General features: G+C 36.9%; 3 protein-coding genes across 5 annotated transcripts; all 3 read left to right on the top strand.

The window, feature by feature from the left end:
• LOC105165291 (ARM REPEAT PROTEIN INTERACTING WITH ABF2) lies at window positions 272-8,276 on the top strand. The gene is made up of 19 exons (XM_011084257.2): window positions 272-642; window positions 960-1,120; window positions 1,701-1,873; window positions 1,949-2,069; window positions 2,150-2,224; window positions 2,354-2,448; window positions 3,559-3,634; window positions 3,754-3,861; window positions 3,987-4,115; window positions 4,237-4,305; window positions 4,417-4,476; window positions 4,770-4,893; window positions 5,018-5,157; window positions 6,090-6,153; window positions 6,246-6,325; window positions 7,418-7,482; window positions 7,579-7,696; window positions 7,779-7,903; window positions 7,993-8,276. Exons 1-19 carry the CDS (start codon window positions 366-368, stop codon window positions 8,084-8,086), a joined length of 2,154 nt encoding a protein of 717 aa, XP_011082559.1. The 5' UTR covers window positions 272-365; the 3' UTR covers window positions 8,087-8,276.
• On the top strand, window positions 9,683-13,813 carry LOC105165290 (DAR GTPase 3, chloroplastic). Of its 2 annotated transcripts, XM_020694314.1 has the most exons (10): window positions 9,683-9,868; window positions 10,264-10,407; window positions 10,521-10,637; window positions 11,233-11,376; window positions 11,463-11,549; window positions 11,748-11,894; window positions 11,985-12,100; window positions 12,538-12,719; window positions 13,172-13,229; window positions 13,363-13,813. In XM_020694314.1, exons 1-10 carry the CDS (start codon window positions 9,734-9,736, stop codon window positions 13,484-13,486), a joined length of 1,254 nt encoding a protein of 417 aa, XP_020549973.1. In that variant the 5' UTR covers window positions 9,683-9,733; the 3' UTR covers window positions 13,487-13,813. The 2 variants fall into 2 exon arrangements, with proteins under 2 accessions (XP_020549973.1, XP_011082558.1); XM_011084256.2 differs by lacking the exon at window positions 11,748-11,894 and having other exon boundaries at window positions 9,689-9,868.
• On the top strand, window positions 14,402-16,530 carry LOC105165289 (chaperone protein DnaJ). Of its 2 annotated transcripts, XM_011084255.2 has the most exons (5): window positions 14,420-14,764; window positions 14,850-14,927; window positions 15,052-15,127; window positions 16,209-16,282; window positions 16,396-16,530. In XM_011084255.2, exons 1-5 carry the CDS (start codon window positions 14,657-14,659, stop codon window positions 16,465-16,467), a joined length of 408 nt encoding a protein of 135 aa, XP_011082557.1. In that variant the 5' UTR covers window positions 14,420-14,656; the 3' UTR covers window positions 16,468-16,530. The 2 variants fall into 2 exon arrangements, with proteins under 2 accessions (XP_020550575.1, XP_011082557.1); XM_020694916.1 differs by lacking the exon at window positions 16,209-16,282 and having other exon boundaries at window positions 14,402-14,764; window positions 16,396-16,526.

Below are 16,530 nucleotides of genomic sequence, written 5' to 3'. Positions count from 1 at the left end.
AATATTATTTTTAAATGTAAAATATATAGATTATAAACTGAAAAACTTGTATAATACAAGCAAATATCTATTATCATACTACATATTTGGTGTGTTATTGATTTGGCTGTTTGATATGAGTAATGTTTGGAGGGGAGAAACGCGGGAGAGAATGTTTTAAACAATTTATTTGAATAACCCAAAAATCATACTCCGCCCCCTCTCCCTAATCTTCCCACAGAATTCCCAAAATACCCATACGCGCACCCCACAACCTCTCCCCCACACAAAACCATTCCCATTACACTGCATTTAATTTCTCTCTCATCATATCCTCTCTCTCTCTTTCTCTTTCCTTGTCTCTCTCTCTCTAACTCTGCCTCCTAATGGAGAACCAGAACCAGAACTCGGGGCGGCGCCACCGCGAGAATTCGGCTTCGGCGTCGTCGTCTTCGCGGAGGAGCTTGAAGAGGAAACTTGACGAGGAGTTCGGCGACGATCGCGGAAGGATCGGCGGTGAATCGCCTCCCGATTCGCACCAAGATCTCGTGCGGGAAGTCCGCACTCAAGTTGAGATCCTCGATTCCGCTTTCTCCTCCAACGAGCAAGATCGCGCGTCCGCCAAACGCGCCATACACGTCCTGTCCGAACTCGCCAAGAACGGTACTACAGAAATCGGAAAAGAAACAAAAAGAGAAACTTACTTCTTCTTTATTTTTTGGCCAATTTATTGTGTTATGCACGGGAACCGTTGGCTTGGCCGTGCATGTCCTGGAGTTTGTGTTTAGGGTTTTGATCTATGGTGGATTGTTGCTTCTATGTTTGTAGAGGATGTAGTTAGTGGGGATAGTTGTTTGTTTTTGCTTGTTCTTTTAATCAATTTGCTGTTGTATCCCGAGCGAGTTTTTGAAGTTGTGCATGTACTGGATTTTGAGTTTAACTTTATGATCTGTGGTGCAATTATGCATGTCTGATTGCAGAGGATATCGTGAATGTGATAGTCGACTGTGCGGCGGTCCCAGTGCTGGTAAAGCATCTACAGGCTCCGCCGCCGGTGAGGGAGGGAGAAAGTGGTCCAAGACCGTACGAGCATGAAGTGGAGAAAGGAAGTGCTTTCACTCTTGGACTTCTTGCCATTAAAGTAATTTGCAGTATCTAAGTGTTCTGTTTCTTGGCTGTGTTTTGTTTCCTAATTAATCAAACTCAAGGGATTTTTTTAAGTTGCACACACAAATTTTCTATGAAGTTTCTGGGATATTAAAATCTTTGACTGAAATTGGAACAATCAGGTATTTCTTGGAGGAGTCTAATTATTTGATTAACATCTGGTCAGGTCCTTAATTTCCAGTCCTAGAGTATCTGTATTGCATAAATTAAACCCCTGCTGTAGGAGATCAGGGATAGATTGTGGTGCAGCTCAATGAAAAGGGTACCTTGTCTGTGAGTTCAATAAACCATGTAGAAACCTCAGACTGCTTATTGCATTCAGTAATCCTTTCCTCTTTTTCTTGTTTTCTTCCCCTTCTTTAGTTAAGAAAGATGAACAAGGTTACGGAAAATCTTTGATCAGCTTGTTGATTGCGGAATTTAATAATGTAACTCTCATGGTTCATTTTTAAAATATTTGAATATTATGGAAGGTAGACAAACAACTCAAAAGATCTTGCGCTAATAGCTAATTGTTTTGATACATAAAACTTATCATAGCCTGTGTTTGACAGCCGGAGCATCAGCAGCTCATTGTCGATGCGGGAGCTCTTCCCCATCTTGTGGATCTGTTGAAGAGGCATAGCTATAGTCCTCACTCTCGGGCAGTAAATGGTGTCATTAGGAGAGCAGCTGATGCAATCACTAATCTTGCTCATGAGAATAGTAGCATTAAAACCCGTGTTAGGTTGGTTTTCGATAATGCTTTGTGATTGTACATGTATGTTGTGTATGACTTCTAATACTTACATCATTCTTGCAGGATTGAGGGTGGTATCCCTCCTCTTGTTGAATTGCTCGAATTTGCGGATCCAAAGGTGCAGAGGGCAGCAGCTGGAGCCCTTCGGACTCTCGCTTTTAAAAATGATGAGAACAAAAACCAGGTTTTATTTTACTTCACTTGTGAAGTATCTTTTGGTTTTTTTGCTGCCTTTCTTAATTGCGTACTAATTTCTATTTTCAGATTGTGGAATGCAATGCTCTACCAACGCTTATACTAATGCTGCGATCTGAGGATGCTGCCATACATTATGAAGCGGTTTGTTACTATTATATGTTTGATTGTTTGTGTACTTAATTTTACCATCTCGTTACTTGCTTTTTGTGACTCCTATTTGGACATTAAATTTTGTCTAATGTCATACTTATTGATTATGGAATTTATCAGGTTGGTGTTATTGGTAATCTGGTCCACTCATCTCCAAACATTAAGAAGGAAGTCCTTGCCGCTGGAGCTTTGCAACCTGTAATTGGATTACTCAGGTATTGTGGGCTAGAAAAGCTAGTATTCTCAACTTAAAACCTTGTTACCTGTTCTTTTCTGAGTGAAAAGAAGAACATGAAAAAGAGTGAGCTGTATTACCTGCCATTCACCATCAAGAACCACTAGTCAAGCCCCTCTTTCAAGGTCAATACCGCCTTGCTTTGTTTTCTAGCAAGAGCTAAAATAACAGCATCATTTTCTTAGTCTGGTCACCCTGGTCAACCGTTCCCTTCTTGCCATCGAAGTGGTTTGTCACTAATGAAATCTTCTCTGAGCAAAGCCTTGTGAGGGCAGTGATTCTCCCATGTCCTTTTCCACCATATTTATTCTAGTTCATCTGTTTCCTTCTTGGTATTATATTCAATTGGAATCTTTGATCCTGTTCTTCCTAATAAGTTGTCTTGCTCACCCATGTAAGTCTATGTGAAGGCATTCCATGCTTAAGTTCTTTTGGAGCATAACGACATATTCAGCTTGGGTCAGTGTCTGTAATTCAAATACTTTCTCTAATTTTTTGGTTAAGAAATCTTAGTTGTTGATCTAGATTTAGTTCCCTTGTGTGAAACTAGCGAGAGGAAAGAAATGACCCAGGTGTACATATTTTGGTAAATGCTTGTTCTCTAAACATTTTTTTCTTCTTAGTTGAAGTGGTATGTTATTCCTTTTGATTATGCTGTTGTTGATGGGAGCAGAGAAGATCAGTGTAAAATATCAAAGGGCAAGGTACCTTATGATGTATTCTGGTTTGCTGTTTGGATGGATGGTGCTCATATTTGATGTGTGCTGATGGCCAGAGTGATTGTATTATTTCTCTTTGTGGTAGGGGATAGGGATATAACTTAGCCATATAGATCAGCTTGGTCTATTGAAAGTCATAATATAAGTTGATACCTATAACCCACTAGTAAAACTGTGTCAAATGTCTTTTAACCTGAAACTTCTCTTTTCACCTAAAACTTCTCCTTTTCAGTTCCAACTCACACATTCTCTTCCCTATGCTATTATCCTGTCCATTTTTATATATTATTTGAAACTTATATAATTTCAAATCTATTTGGTCTGGTTTTGCTTTCTAATTCGAAGTCCTACTCGATGTCCATGAATAACAGCTCCTGCTGTTCGGAGAGCCAAAGAGAAGCTGCTCTACTTCTTGGGCAATTTGCTGCAACAGATTCAGACTGTAAGGTCGACCAAGATAATATTTTTCTATTTGACCTAAAAACTGAATACTGATTGATTATATTAGAATAGATGTGTCGTCATTCTGTAAAATACTAAAAAATCCTTGTGTTATGCCTCTGCAGGTGCACATTGTTCAAAGAGGTGCTGTGCCTCCACTCATAGAAATGCTCCAATCACCAGATGCTCAATTAAAGGAAATGTCAGCCTTTGCCCTGGGGAGGCTAGCTCAGGTAATAATCTCCATTTTTGCTTTTGGTCCCGTTATTTCACACCTCCAAGTCTATATAATGATTCCTCTTTATTTTATTATTTTATTTTAAATGTTGGCACTTTAACTAATTTAATACCTTTGTAGGATACTCACAATCAAGCTGGTATTGCTCACAGTGGTGGGATAGTGCCTTTGCTGAAGCTTCTTGAATCCAAAAATGGATCTCTGCAGCATAATGCTGCATTTGCTCTTTACGGGCTTGCAGATAATGAGGTATTGCGAACTGGAGTATTTACAATTGTTTGTGTATATATTCATAACCTTGGCTGCTTTTCATGGTGCAATACTGGTATTTATTGTTTTTTACTCTTCTTTCTCCATGTTTCCTCTGTAGGATAATGTTGCAGATCTTATTAGGGTGGGAGGTGTTCAAAAACTTCAAGATGGTGAATTTATTGTCCAAGTACAGTGTTAATGCAACTGTTGTTTTCTGTTTCTTTGTCTTTTGAAGAAATACGTATTATAGGGTTAAATGATTTTATATCTTGATATACCTTATTTCCATTTGCTGCAGCCTACTAGGGATTGTGTAGCCAAGACACTAAAAAGACTTGAAGAGAAGATCCATGGGCGGGTGAGCTACCTTTAGTTGTTCGTAATATGAAAGTAACACCGCATAGTTCAAATGCATTGACTTTTTATGCAAAACTTAGTTTGATATCGAGTTCCAAAATATAGAAAAAAGATGGGATGTGATATAATTAACGCAGAATCATTTAAAATTATCTTTTATAATTCAGAAAAAGGTCAATTGATATTTTAAGTTGGGAGTTGAGCTGCTATCTATACTTTCTTGTTAAGTATCATTTAGTGTCTTTTAATATGAAATTATGGATCTTGAATTCGCTCAATTTTTCCCATTGGCAGGTATTGAGTCATTTATTGTACATGATGCGTGTGGGAGAAAAGAATGTTCAGAGACGTGTGGCTCTGGCTCTTGCACATCTTTGTTCTCCTGATGACCAAAGAACCATCTTCATTGATAACAATGGTGTGCTATTTGCCAATTGGTTTAAATCAGCATTATATCTACATGTGCTGAGACTTTATGCAATTTGCACTTCCTGGGCTTTCAACTACAGCCAGCCTGCCTCATGCACCTCATATTCTTGCAGGACTGGGGCTTCTTTTGGAGCTTCTGGAATCCACTAACCCAAAGCACCAAAGAGAGAGTTCCATGGCATTGTGCAGGTTGGCTAATAAAGCAAGCTCACTCTCTCCCATTGATGCAGCTCCGCCATCCCCAATACCTCAGGTGGCAATTTATATGATTGCAGCAGTCAGTCAATCCAAGCAATGATTTTATCATGGAATATTTCATATTTCAGTAGAAATGTCATAGAGATGTTTCTTGAACCAGGCAAAAAAGGGACATAAGTTAATATCCTGTTAACAACTCAGATACACATGGCTATACTTTTGGTCTCAGAAGTTTGAAGCAAGGATAAGTCTTGATGGTGTGTGTATCCAATGCCTGTGACATGGTTAAGAAAAAAAATTAAGAATATTTAACATGGTTTGCGTTGTTTTAGTAGGAAGATGGGCCTAAACATTATGTTAGCAATTCCATCTTTCCTGCTAGAATATTTTTCCCCATTGTTCTGCAATGATGCATAATTATGTGTAAACATGTCCTTTTTAACTGTGTAAAGTTACGCTTATTTTTTTTATAACCATTACTTCCCTCTTCAGAAACTACAACTTTGAACTGAAACCACTGTGAGAATGGGTATTCTTTTACTGTGGTCTTTTTGAAGAAAATCCTTTTCCATGCATCACCAAATTCCGAGTGTACCTTTTATTGCTTCCTCGATGTTCCTACAACGTCTGTGCTTTCCATGGGGTGTAAACTTGTGAAAACTTTTTTTTCTTAATTATGTTTAGATGCTATTAAACGCGTCCCTTCAACTCACTGAATGTCTTTACTCCAGATGGAATTATCTCTCTGAATTCACTAAAACTGTGAACTGGTTTGCTGCTTACAGCTTTGGCCATGTTTTGTATGAGAGGAGCAAGTGCTTATTTTCGTTCTGATTTAGGGGCATAGATTTCAGTTGATCTGCGAAAGTCATACTTGTGCATTTTCTTGACCCTGTCGATTACCCAGAATTCAGGATAACTTTATGATCATTTTTCAGTAATGTCCTAAATTGTCTTTTGGTTAATGCGGTGCTGCATCTTTTGCAGGTATATTTGGGCGAGCAGTATGTAAATAACCCTACATTGTCTGATGTGACATTTTTAGTTGAAGGTGGAAATCTGTCTAAGCTTCTAGAATCCTTTCTATGTGCTTGCTCATCCTGATCAGTTTCTTATCTATATTTTATCATTTTTGTTTACCAGGAAAACGGTTTTATGCACACAGAATTTGTTTGCTTGCTTCATCTGATGCATTTCGAGCTATGTTCGATGGTGGTTACAGGGTGAGCACATTCTGAAATATATATGCTTATTCCAAGTGTTTGGTTTATCCCTCGTGGCCTTCCAGTCCATTATAGATAAGAGATATCTCTATGTTATACACGGATTTTAGGTCTATGCCATGCTTTCAGTATCCTTTTTAAGTGCATATATCATACTGGAAGACATGTACTATGTGTTTTCCTGTTCTTATGGGACCTTTTATAAGATTGCGCTAGTGAATTGATCTGTCACCTAACTGGTCCATGGTTTAAATTGTAGGTATTAGTCGACCAGTGTGGCCGAACCTTCTATGTTATCATTGACAGCATTGACAATTTACTTTGCAAATACTAAAAAATATTAGATGTAAACAGTAGGAAAAGATAAACCATCAGTGATTAACTATCCAAGATAAACCAATGTAACAATGTTATGCTACACGCACCATTTTACCTCTAAAATGGCATTGTCTGAAATTGACACGGACAACATAACCATCTCCTATTTTAGTTTCAGTTAATAGTAAGTACCCTTGCCCTTTTCATTTTTGGATTTTCTGACAACGTACTATTTGACTGTGGTTTCCGGGAGTCTCACTCCCATTCCGTACTAAAACAGTCTGTGGTAGCAGCAACCAAGGTTTTTCGACATCACCAGCTCATCTTCTGTGGGCTATAATTTTTTGCTATTAACCTTGGGTGGTGTAGTATCAGTATTGTATTGGGCAGGGTGCAACCTGAGAGATAAAGTGGGGTTGATGAAGATGAAATTTATGTGCCAGAAGAAAAATAAAGTTGACTGTTTCTCCGTGATACATGAGCATTTACTGCCAGATCTTTTTGTTCTTGAGCGGTTATGATATCAAATTAAAGCTGGGGGGAAACCAGAATTAACCTTGGATCAGGGAGGACTTCTGTTTTGGAGTGAGATTCATTTAAATCAAGTCCTTAAGCCACAAACTGAAACAAACTTGAATTCTGAAGTTTTGTTAAACACATAAAGGGGGCATGAGTTCTCTGGAGCTTGGTCTTGGATTGATGAATTGGATGTCTCAGTTTAACCTTTACTTGTGCTTTGTCGGCGTTGTTAATGCTCTAAATTTTTTGTTGCAGGAGAGAGATGCGAAAGACATAGAGATTCCTAATATTAGATGGGATGTTTTCGAGTTGATGATGAGGTTAATCTGCATTGAAGTTTTGTCCCAACGCATTGAAAAGCACAAATCCAACTCGTCCCAGTAGATGCTGAATGCTGATTTATTTTCCTATTGCAGGTACATATATACAGGATCTGTTGATGTCAACTTAGATATTGCACAAGATCTTCTGAGGGCTGCTGATCAGTATCTATTGGAGGGTCTGAAGCGTCTGTGTGAATATACCATTGCACAGGTGGGTTTTCATAAGAAAGGTGGAGTTTTATTTCATAAACAATTTTCTAATATTTCTGATAGTTTCTTGTTATCTTCTAAAGGATATATCAGCGGAGAATGTGTCTCTCATGTTCGAGTTATCAGAGGCGTTTAATGCTTTGTCTTTGAGACATGCGTGCATTCTATTCACCCTTGAAAAGTTTGACAAGTTATGCATCATGCCATGGTACGTTTGACCCCAATCTCAGCTTATCCTTTCCTAGTCTTTTGTGTGCCAGCGGTGACCTCTTGGGCAACTTGATGCATGAAATGCAGGTATCCTCAGCTGATCCAGCGTATCTTACCAGAGACCCGAAATTACTTTGTGAGAATGCTGACCAGACCCATCCATGCCGAATTAAGACGGTAGGTGGTCGGGGCAGCAGTTTTGATACTGATATCTGACTAATTAGTGACCCAGGAGAATGTACAGAAATTGGATAGTTTTCTCTTGAGTAGGTGAACAGACAGGGAAGCCCATTTGTTGTCTTGGTCTGGAAGCACTCTAATTTCCCCTTTAATGCAAAATTGCTGGATAATGATGGTTTACTCTTGGACTACTTACCTGGATTTAATCTTGGAGAACTCTGGACTTTATGCGGCCTTGATGTTGAAACTGTTCATGACAGAACCTGGAAACATAGGATCTTTTTTCTTTCCTTTTTTTCTTTTTATTGGGTGGGGTGGGGTGGGGGTCACTGGTGATTGTTATTTACCTAACTGAGAATCCTGTTTTCTGCTCAATGTGGGTTTTCGTTGTGTTGCTATATTTTCATGAAGAAAGAAAACCATGAGTGGATACAATCCAAGTCCCTTGTCCAGACTTTTGCTATTTCGGGCCAAGATATAGTTAACAATTTCTGGAGTTTGAGAATAAATTTCAAATTATGTGAAGGAACTTTCTGAAAACAAATTAATCGGCTGTTCACTGCTCCTTTCTATTTCAAGAACAAAAAGGAATGAAATTATTTACATACCACTTTACTGGTACTTCTGCACCAATCAGTTTTCATCCAGAAAAAAAAAAGAAAAGAAATCAACGTTACACAAGTATTTGACAACTGAGACAACGGACAATTACACTATTTTCCCCTTTGATGTCATTAATGGTAGATTTTTTGTAATTTAAAAATTATATTTAGTACATGTTTATTATTGTTGAATAGATAGATTATTTTGTTGGTTAAAAGTCATCGATTATGTTAATTTTGTAAAAAATTGAATAAACCTGCTCAATCTGAGCCTATCAAAATATACTTATAATATATTTATAATATATAAAATTGAACTGTTATATAGAAAAAAATATTTTTTTAATTCGTTAAATATACTTAATATTAATTTAGTCTGACAATTATATCTACTTTTTTATAAATTCATTAAATTTTAAAATTGATGAAATTTAATTTTTCAGCGATTGAAATTTTGATTTTTTACCAGAAAAATAATATGGCACGTCAATTGAATATTTATTGAGAGCTATTAGTCCCACATGGCTTTAAAAAATAAGTTGAATGATATATTGGATATAATTATATTATACATTTTATTATAATTTATAAAAATAAAATTATTATTTAAAAAGAATAATAATCAAACCCCCCTTCTCCACCCACCCGACGATCGACTCCTCCTTCTCCACCCTAGCCCAGATGTCGAGGGTGACGCCCTTCGCCCTGGCTGCTTGTCGCCCAAGCTGTGGAGAGCGGGCGGCGGCCGCACTTTTACTTTTTTAAAAATTAATTTTAATTAATCTAATATAATATTATATTAAATTCGAGAGAAAAATAAAATTATCAAAATATATTTATATATATACTTTTTAAATCCATAAATACAGTTAATGTATGTATCACCAACTCTGACTTGGGGAGTTTTTTGAAATTTTTATTCATATCACATAACTTATAATTGATAGTTTATTAGGATTTTTTTTTACCATTCCCAATACGACGCCGTCCTTGAATTTTTGGCAATATATCCTATATCGAAGCTGCCTTTCGTGGCGAAACTAGCAATGGCAGCTCAGCTCTCTGGTATCTGGCTCAACACCCCAGCAGTCACACTTGCAGGAAACTTACTCCACTGCCGCCGCTCGCCGTCCGCCACTCTCTCTGCCGTCCATACTTCCACCTCTTCCCCCACCATCCAGGCAAGACATTGTATAATCTCGATTATTTATTTTTAGTCATTTGTTACTTCTAGCTGTTCTTATGTTTGTATGAATTTATTGACCTACTACCTAAATTCAACAGTGTAAATTCCTCCTTGATTGGAATTATTTAGTATTTCCTTGTTCTGTATTAACGCAGTTAATTTTTCTGACTTATGTCATCCAAGTTAAATTTGCGGCTGAGGTTTTCTTCGTTGTTCGTTGATTCTGTGGTTTTGTCTTTCAATAAGATACTGGAGAACATTTCGAGACTCTTAAATCCGTGAAGAAGAAGTTTAGCCGTATTAGATTTTTTAAGTTCTATAACCCATAATTTTTTCCCTTTCGGAGTTGTAATTGGAAAAGTCTTCAGTGGTATCACTACAATTTTGCAGATTGTTGGTGGGAAAAATTTGGGATGGAATGGACTGCAGAGCTCAAAACTCGGTAGCACTTTGGATATTGACATTGAAGAATTTGATTGGATAGAATTAGACGCTGATCTTTATCATTGGACAAAAGCATTACGTCCGGTTCAGGTAGGAATAAGGTGTGACTTAACTACTCATGTTTTGCATGGTGAACTGATTGTAGTATCTTCTGGATCTGACAATGTGTCTCTGTAATCTTGCTTTTGGTGATATTTTAATAGTGGTATCCTGGTCACATTGCAAAAACTGAAAAGGAACTCAAGGACCAGCTGAAATTGATGGACGTTGTGATAGAAGTTCGAGATGCTAGGATACCAATGTCCACTAGCCATCCACAGGTTAAAATCTTGTTTTTATTGCATCTGAGAATCTGAAAATATTTAATGTATGAGATGATACAAGCTTCCAGTTGATATCTATGCAACTGAGCTTTATTGTTGGCTGGGCGAAGAACTTATTGGAAGAAACCTTATACCTTTTCTTACTCCAGTTTATGTATTCGTTTCACTTTGTCCTGCACATGAATTAGGTGGTAGGTTCAACTGCTAATAGATATGAAAGAGAAAGAACACAAGAATGGAGACACTTGGTTGCACCAAATTATTACATGAAAAATTGTTATCTTTTATCACATTTGACCTCTTATCGAATTCCTGAAGGAAGACATCTTAATCTTGCCAAAAGTTTATGATTACGTGGCCAAAAAGGAATTTGGAAATAATAGAAGACATAATAAATCAATCTGTAGTGAATTTCTTGATTTTGCTCTTGGTAAAAAGCAAGATATGCTTGTGTGCTTCATATTATGGGTCTTAATGCTATAATTTGATGCTACTTGTCATGCAACCTCCTGGAAACTGAATTTCTGGCCATGTTGCATCTTTCCCAGTTTACTGTGGCTTGGCATTCATTTGGTTAGACTTTGATGAATAGATGGATTCATGGTTGGGAAATAGGAAGAGGATTATTGTTTTGAATCGAGAAGACATGATATCTACAGCTGACCGAAATGCTTGGGCTAGTTACTATGCCAGGCAGGGGACAAAGGTGGTTTTCTCAAATGGACAGCTCGGAATGGTACTTCAAGATACCTCCTTAAACTTGTCATCTATGACACTGTAACAATATGGTAATTGTGATGATACCATTATTGGGAACTTCAGGGTACAATGAAGCTAAATAGGTTAGCGAAGGCATTGGCTGGTGGTGTAAATATCAAGCGCAAAGCCAAGGGGCTACTTCCTCGTCCTGTGAGTTTCTTGTGATTGCCTTATATATAACTGTACATGCATTAGTGAATTCTATTATGAAAATATAGAAGCTCACTTTGTCGTCAATTCCTCGTCCAGCTTTTGTCCAGTCTCTTACCATACATGTATCCGCAGTCATTGATATATTTGCTTTCTGATGTGTAGAAGATATAAATTCATATCAGTTCTTTTCTGTAGAAGACCGGCCAGGGCAATCATTATGTCCTGCAATTAGTAGATATGCTACAGTATACCGTCCTTTACCTTCTCTCTATTTGTTTCGAAGAAAATCTTGTTCCTGTGAATCAATCCAATAGTTTAGATTCAGTTAGAAGAAGAGGTAAGGTAAAGCAATCAGAGTTCTTACTTTTGAGAATAACATGGGTATGTATGTGTTATCAGCCATCTGTATGAGGGGTTCATGCATTTTTACAGGTTCGTGCTGGAATAATCGGCTATCCCAATGTTGGTAAATCATCTCTCATAAACCGATTGCTTAAGCGTCGGATGTGTCCTGCAGCTCCAAGACCAGGTGTTACAAGAGAGCTAAAGTATGTTCTATCCTTGCTTTTACAAATATATATAAAGTGCACACTGAAATAATTCTCATGCTTAATGGAAAGTTCCGGAGTTCTGTTTTGTCACTGGAAGTAATTCTCAGGATCAGGCTTCGTTGGATATTTATTATGGAAAATATGATGGCTATTGTCAATTATAAACGAAACAGGTTTTTAATTTGAACAAAGATGGCTATATTCATTTGAAAGATCGGAACTCTGTTCCTTGCTGATGGTAATTTTAGCATAAGGCTTATCATGCAATTCATTATTATGCAAAAATGACTGCTGTTGCATTACAGATTACAGAACATTTTGAATTGATCGAATAAGTTGCCTATGTTTTTCTCCGTAACCTATGAACAATTAGATATAATTCCAGGATCATTGTACTATTTGTAACTTGTAATTTTGCTCTATCCCTATAAAAGGTGGGTTCGCTTTGGGAAAGACTTGGAATTGCTGGATTCTCCTGGAATAATTCCAATGAGGATCAATGATCAGTCAGCTGCTATAAAACTTGCCATATGTGATGACATTGGGGAGCGATCTTATGATGTTACTGAAGTTGCAGCAATTCTTGTGCAGATGTTGGCACGGCTTCCAGCAGTAGGTACGTTGGGTAATTTTCAAATTTACCTTTTTGGCTAACATGTTGCCGTATAATCAGTACAGATTCAAAATTTGGTTTTAAGATGTTAGTAGATTTTGCCTGGTTTAGCCAGGCTTGAATCTCTTTGCTAATGGAAAAATTCCAGTTTTGCTTTATCTGATATAAAGAATCCCTAGTGCTGCATGCTCAAGTAAACTGCCAGTCCTACCACGAAAGAAAAGTGAGGCGTCCATAAATTTTATGAACCTAAATGGGAGGGCGAGGTGGAGGGATGAAAAAACCCATCCTCCGTACAAACAAAATTTATCAATTAGGAAGATTAATTGCCTGCGAAGTGCATATGGACACACTCCTCCCAGTCAGAATGCAAGTATTCACATGCAAGAATAAAGAAAAATCTACAAAAAGAAGCATCTATTCATGTGATCTATCTCATTTGTTGTTTGAAACAGGTAATATAGCTCTTCGTGACCGCTACAAGATTGAGACAGATGGTCGGGTTGGTAGAATGTAAGTTTTGTTGTCTGCTATCTGATGCTAATCATGTTGGTAATAAAGGACTCATCAATTTGCTGATTAACATCTCGTCTCCTTCTAATTGGTTCATAATTCACATTGACACTGCCAATGTCTTAAATTGCAGTTTCATTCAGAAGCTTGCTCTTCAGTTGTTCAACGGGGACACTCATCAAGCAGCATTTCGTGTCTTGTCAGATTTCCGTAAAGGAAAATTTGGTTGGGTAGCCCTTGAGAGGCCTCCAAGGTAGACCAATACATACATAGGACGTGATCATCAAAATCTGCATGCATTTTATCCATTTGATCTCCATTGGAGCTACTGATCAATGAATCTGTGGAGGCAAAGCTTATGTATATGAACTTACGGTGCCACATATTCTGAGGAGACGGACAGTCTGTATCTTTTACCAGGTCCTATCTCGGAGATGGACAACTTGCACTACTGCTGTGGCTGCATTGAGGTTATTGAAGTTTCTGTATATAATATTTAGAAAGAGTTTTTACACTTCAGTTGTGTAAACTGAACATTTTTTATACACTAATGCAATCTTTTTGAACTTGATGACACTATATAATTTGATTCGCAACATTTTATATTTTGAATCTACTATATTCTATTGACAAGAAAAAAAAAAAACAGAAAAAAATTTACATTTATATCCGATCTACTTATTATTGATTTATAATATATTAAATAAATTTTTTTATGATCAAATTATTTTCATACTTCATGCATTAATACATGTATAGAGGTATATATTCACCGTTATAAGGATAATTTAGTTCGAAAAAAAATATTTCACTCACAATAAGTCAGTTTTAAGTCGATTAAGGATAAATATTAATTTTTTTTATTAATATCAACAAATTCAATAAATTTTGACTAATGGGGAATTTATTTGTTAGATGGAAGCAAACCTCAAAAGTGTTGGATATAATTTTTTAAATTATTGAGGATTTACGTATAATTACACTAAATTTCAGGAAAGAAGAGTGTAATTATCCCTTTTTTTTTAAAATATTTTTTGTACACACGTTAATGTACAGTGTACAATGTAGAACTAGTACTAAATAGAATTAGCTTGTGTGATAATTGGATTAGGATCAAACTAGATTTGTACAAGAATTTTTCTCAAGTTGTATGACTTACAATCCGTCCATCCATAGAGAGCCCATAACTTCAATAGTGTTACAAATACATATCCAAACACGGAAAAGCGTACCTTCAAGCCCTTTTCATCTGTTTTTTTTGGAAGGGAAGCCCTTTTCATCTCTCCCTTGGCCTTCGCTTCCAGTTTCTCAATTCGTTTTTATCACTCCTCATCCTTTTATCCAAGTTCAGCTGGATTGGACTCACAATTTCAAAATTTCTAGTGTTTTTCAGCTTAAATCATCTACCGCGCTGGTTTTAGTGGGAAATGATGTGGGATGAGTGGTACGATTTCCAACAGCCTGAAGACCAAGAACAATCGGACGACGATTCTCATGTCAACTTCGATTTCTTCTCCGTTTTATCCAAGCCCAAGGTCTAGCTCTCTGTTTCCTTGGCTAGTTCAACTGATTTTTGTTACCTCTTTCTTGATTTTGTTTTCTTGCTCTTTGGGCGTGTAGGATTATTACAAAATATTAGAAGTGGATTACGATGCCTCGGAGGAAGTTATTCGTTCCAATTATATCCGTCTTGCTTTGGTACATGAATTACTCTGTGCTTCTTATTTTGATTTTTAGTAAGGTTTACCTTGATTCTAGGTTGACCTTTTCCTCTTCGTTTTTCTGTTTTGTTTCAAATCTTGTTCTTTCTAATTTCCGGCAGAAATGGCATCCTGATAAACAAAAGGATGAGGATACTGCTACGTCAAAATTTCAAGATATCAACGAAGCTTATCAGGGTAATTGCGCATTTTCTCAACTGTAAATTAGATATTATCTACATTTTCCAAACTGTTATTTGCCGTTTCTGGTTTGGAACTTCCGGGCACTTGATTTAAGTGTTTCGGTGGATTTTGAAGCTTTTAGATGCTACAATAGTATAATCTTGATATGGAGGTAGCAGCTTAAATGCTTAATATTTGTCTCTGATGCCCCGCAACAATCAGATGTGGTGCCCTAACGGACACAAGGCAAAAGCATTAGATCGTCCATTTTCTGGCATTTTTATTCCATCATGATACAAAGCTTTGTATCTATAGTCAGGTGGCAGGAATTAGTTTTGCTTTTAAGTGGGTACTGAATTGATGGCTAAGATGCTTAAATTGTTACTTGTGTTTGTTGAGAAAACAAGCAACGGGTCGTGCCTGAATTTACATGTTGAAGTATGTTGCTCTGTTGTTGTGTAAGGTAATATCAAGTTTGCATCTAAAGTATGAATTTGTGTGGCATAACATTGGTCAACTTATGTGAAATTTTATATCGTGAATGTAAGAGATTGCTACACATGTCTTGCTGGATAAGCCTCAAGATAACCTATTTAACCAAAAATTGATATCTATTGTGCGTTATGGCAGAAACCTTATTAACCTTTTGGAGGTACAGTAAGCTGAAACATTTAATAATGTTTTACTTTGTAATTTCTGGGAAAAGCAATCTTTAGTTTGTGTAGATAATTTGACATTGTTGTTTATATCAACAATCTTGTAACGGCTCAGGAGCTTGCATATGGACCATCTGGTACGGATATTCAAAGGAAATAGAGAATTTAAAATTGCATAATATGAACAAACACCTTATTACACCAATCTGGAAAAATCACAAACAGGTAAGAGGGGACAAATAAATAAACTGGGTTGTGCTTAAAGCTGAAGAAATGTTTTTTTTTAGTATATTTGGAGGGTGTAATCTATTATGTTCTGCGTTAGCAAACTTGCTCAGTAGGCCTGATGTTGATCTCCACTTGTTCATGATTTTAAAGCTAAAACTTTATAGATGTTCTAAAAGGTGGCTTGCATTTTATTTCTCAAACCTATTGAACAGTGTTAAGTGATCCTGTAAAACGGAGCGAATATGACAAGAGAGGGATGCTTTATTCATGTGATAGCAACATCATGGTGAGAGCCTACTTGTTTTCTTGAAACTCTCCAGCTTCCATCTCCACTTATTACAATCCACTTGAATATGTGTGGTTCATTAGGGTCCTTACTGATTACTTTGTGGGATGCAGGACTATCTCAATCGTTACAAGAGCCTTATTTTGACATGCAATGGTCTTGGCATGAAATGTTCGATATGGTGATTTATGCAGCATGCACCACGTCTTTTTGTATTGAATAGATTTAGTGGTCCTCCGCAGCAGGAA

Source organism: Sesamum indicum, linkage group LG6 (genome assembly GCF_000512975.1).
Source record: "Sesamum indicum cultivar Zhongzhi No. 13 linkage group LG6, S_indicum_v1.0, whole genome shotgun sequence".
Taxonomy (NCBI): Eukaryota; Viridiplantae; Streptophyta; class Magnoliopsida; order Lamiales; family Pedaliaceae; genus Sesamum; species Sesamum indicum.
Note: the sequence above shows the minus strand (reverse complement) of the source record. Positions and strands in the feature narration are given on the sequence as shown.

What these genes read in the sequence shown, in the direction of transcription:
- LOC105165291 (XM_011084257.2), top strand. Translation starts at nt 366, where the DNA reads ATGGAGAACCAGAACCAGAACTCGGGGCGGCGCCACCGCGAGAATTCG. An exon ending in CATCTTCATTGATAACAATG is followed by an intron (nt 4,894 to 5,017) that starts GTGTGCTATTTG and finishes ATATTCTTGCAG; the next exon opens with GACTGGGGCTTCTTTTGGAG. An exon ending in GTTTTCGAGTTGATGATGAG is followed by an intron (nt 7,483 to 7,578) that starts GTTAATCTGCAT and finishes TTCCTATTGCAG; the next exon opens with GTACATATATACAGGATCTG.
- LOC105165290 (XM_020694314.1), top strand. Translation starts at nt 9,734, where the DNA reads ATGGCAGCTCAGCTCTCTGGTATCTGGCTCAACACCCCAGCAGTCACA. An exon ending in TGTCCACTAGCCATCCACAG is followed by an intron (nt 10,638 to 11,232) that starts GTTAAAATCTTG and finishes TTTGATGAATAG; the next exon opens with ATGGATTCATGGTTGGGAAA. An exon ending in AGGGGCTACTTCCTCGTCCT is followed by an intron (nt 11,550 to 11,747) that starts GTGAGTTTCTTG and finishes TCTTTTCTGTAG; the next exon opens with AAGACCGGCCAGGGCAATCA.
- LOC105165289 (XM_011084255.2), top strand. Translation starts at nt 14,657, where the DNA reads ATGATGTGGGATGAGTGGTACGATTTCCAACAGCCTGAAGACCAAGAA. An exon ending in CCGTTTTATCCAAGCCCAAG is followed by an intron (nt 14,765 to 14,849) that starts GTCTAGCTCTCT and finishes TTGGGCGTGTAG; the next exon opens with GATTATTACAAAATATTAGA. An exon ending in ATTATATCCGTCTTGCTTTG is followed by an intron (nt 14,928 to 15,051) that starts GTACATGAATTA and finishes AATTTCCGGCAG; the next exon opens with AAATGGCATCCTGATAAACA.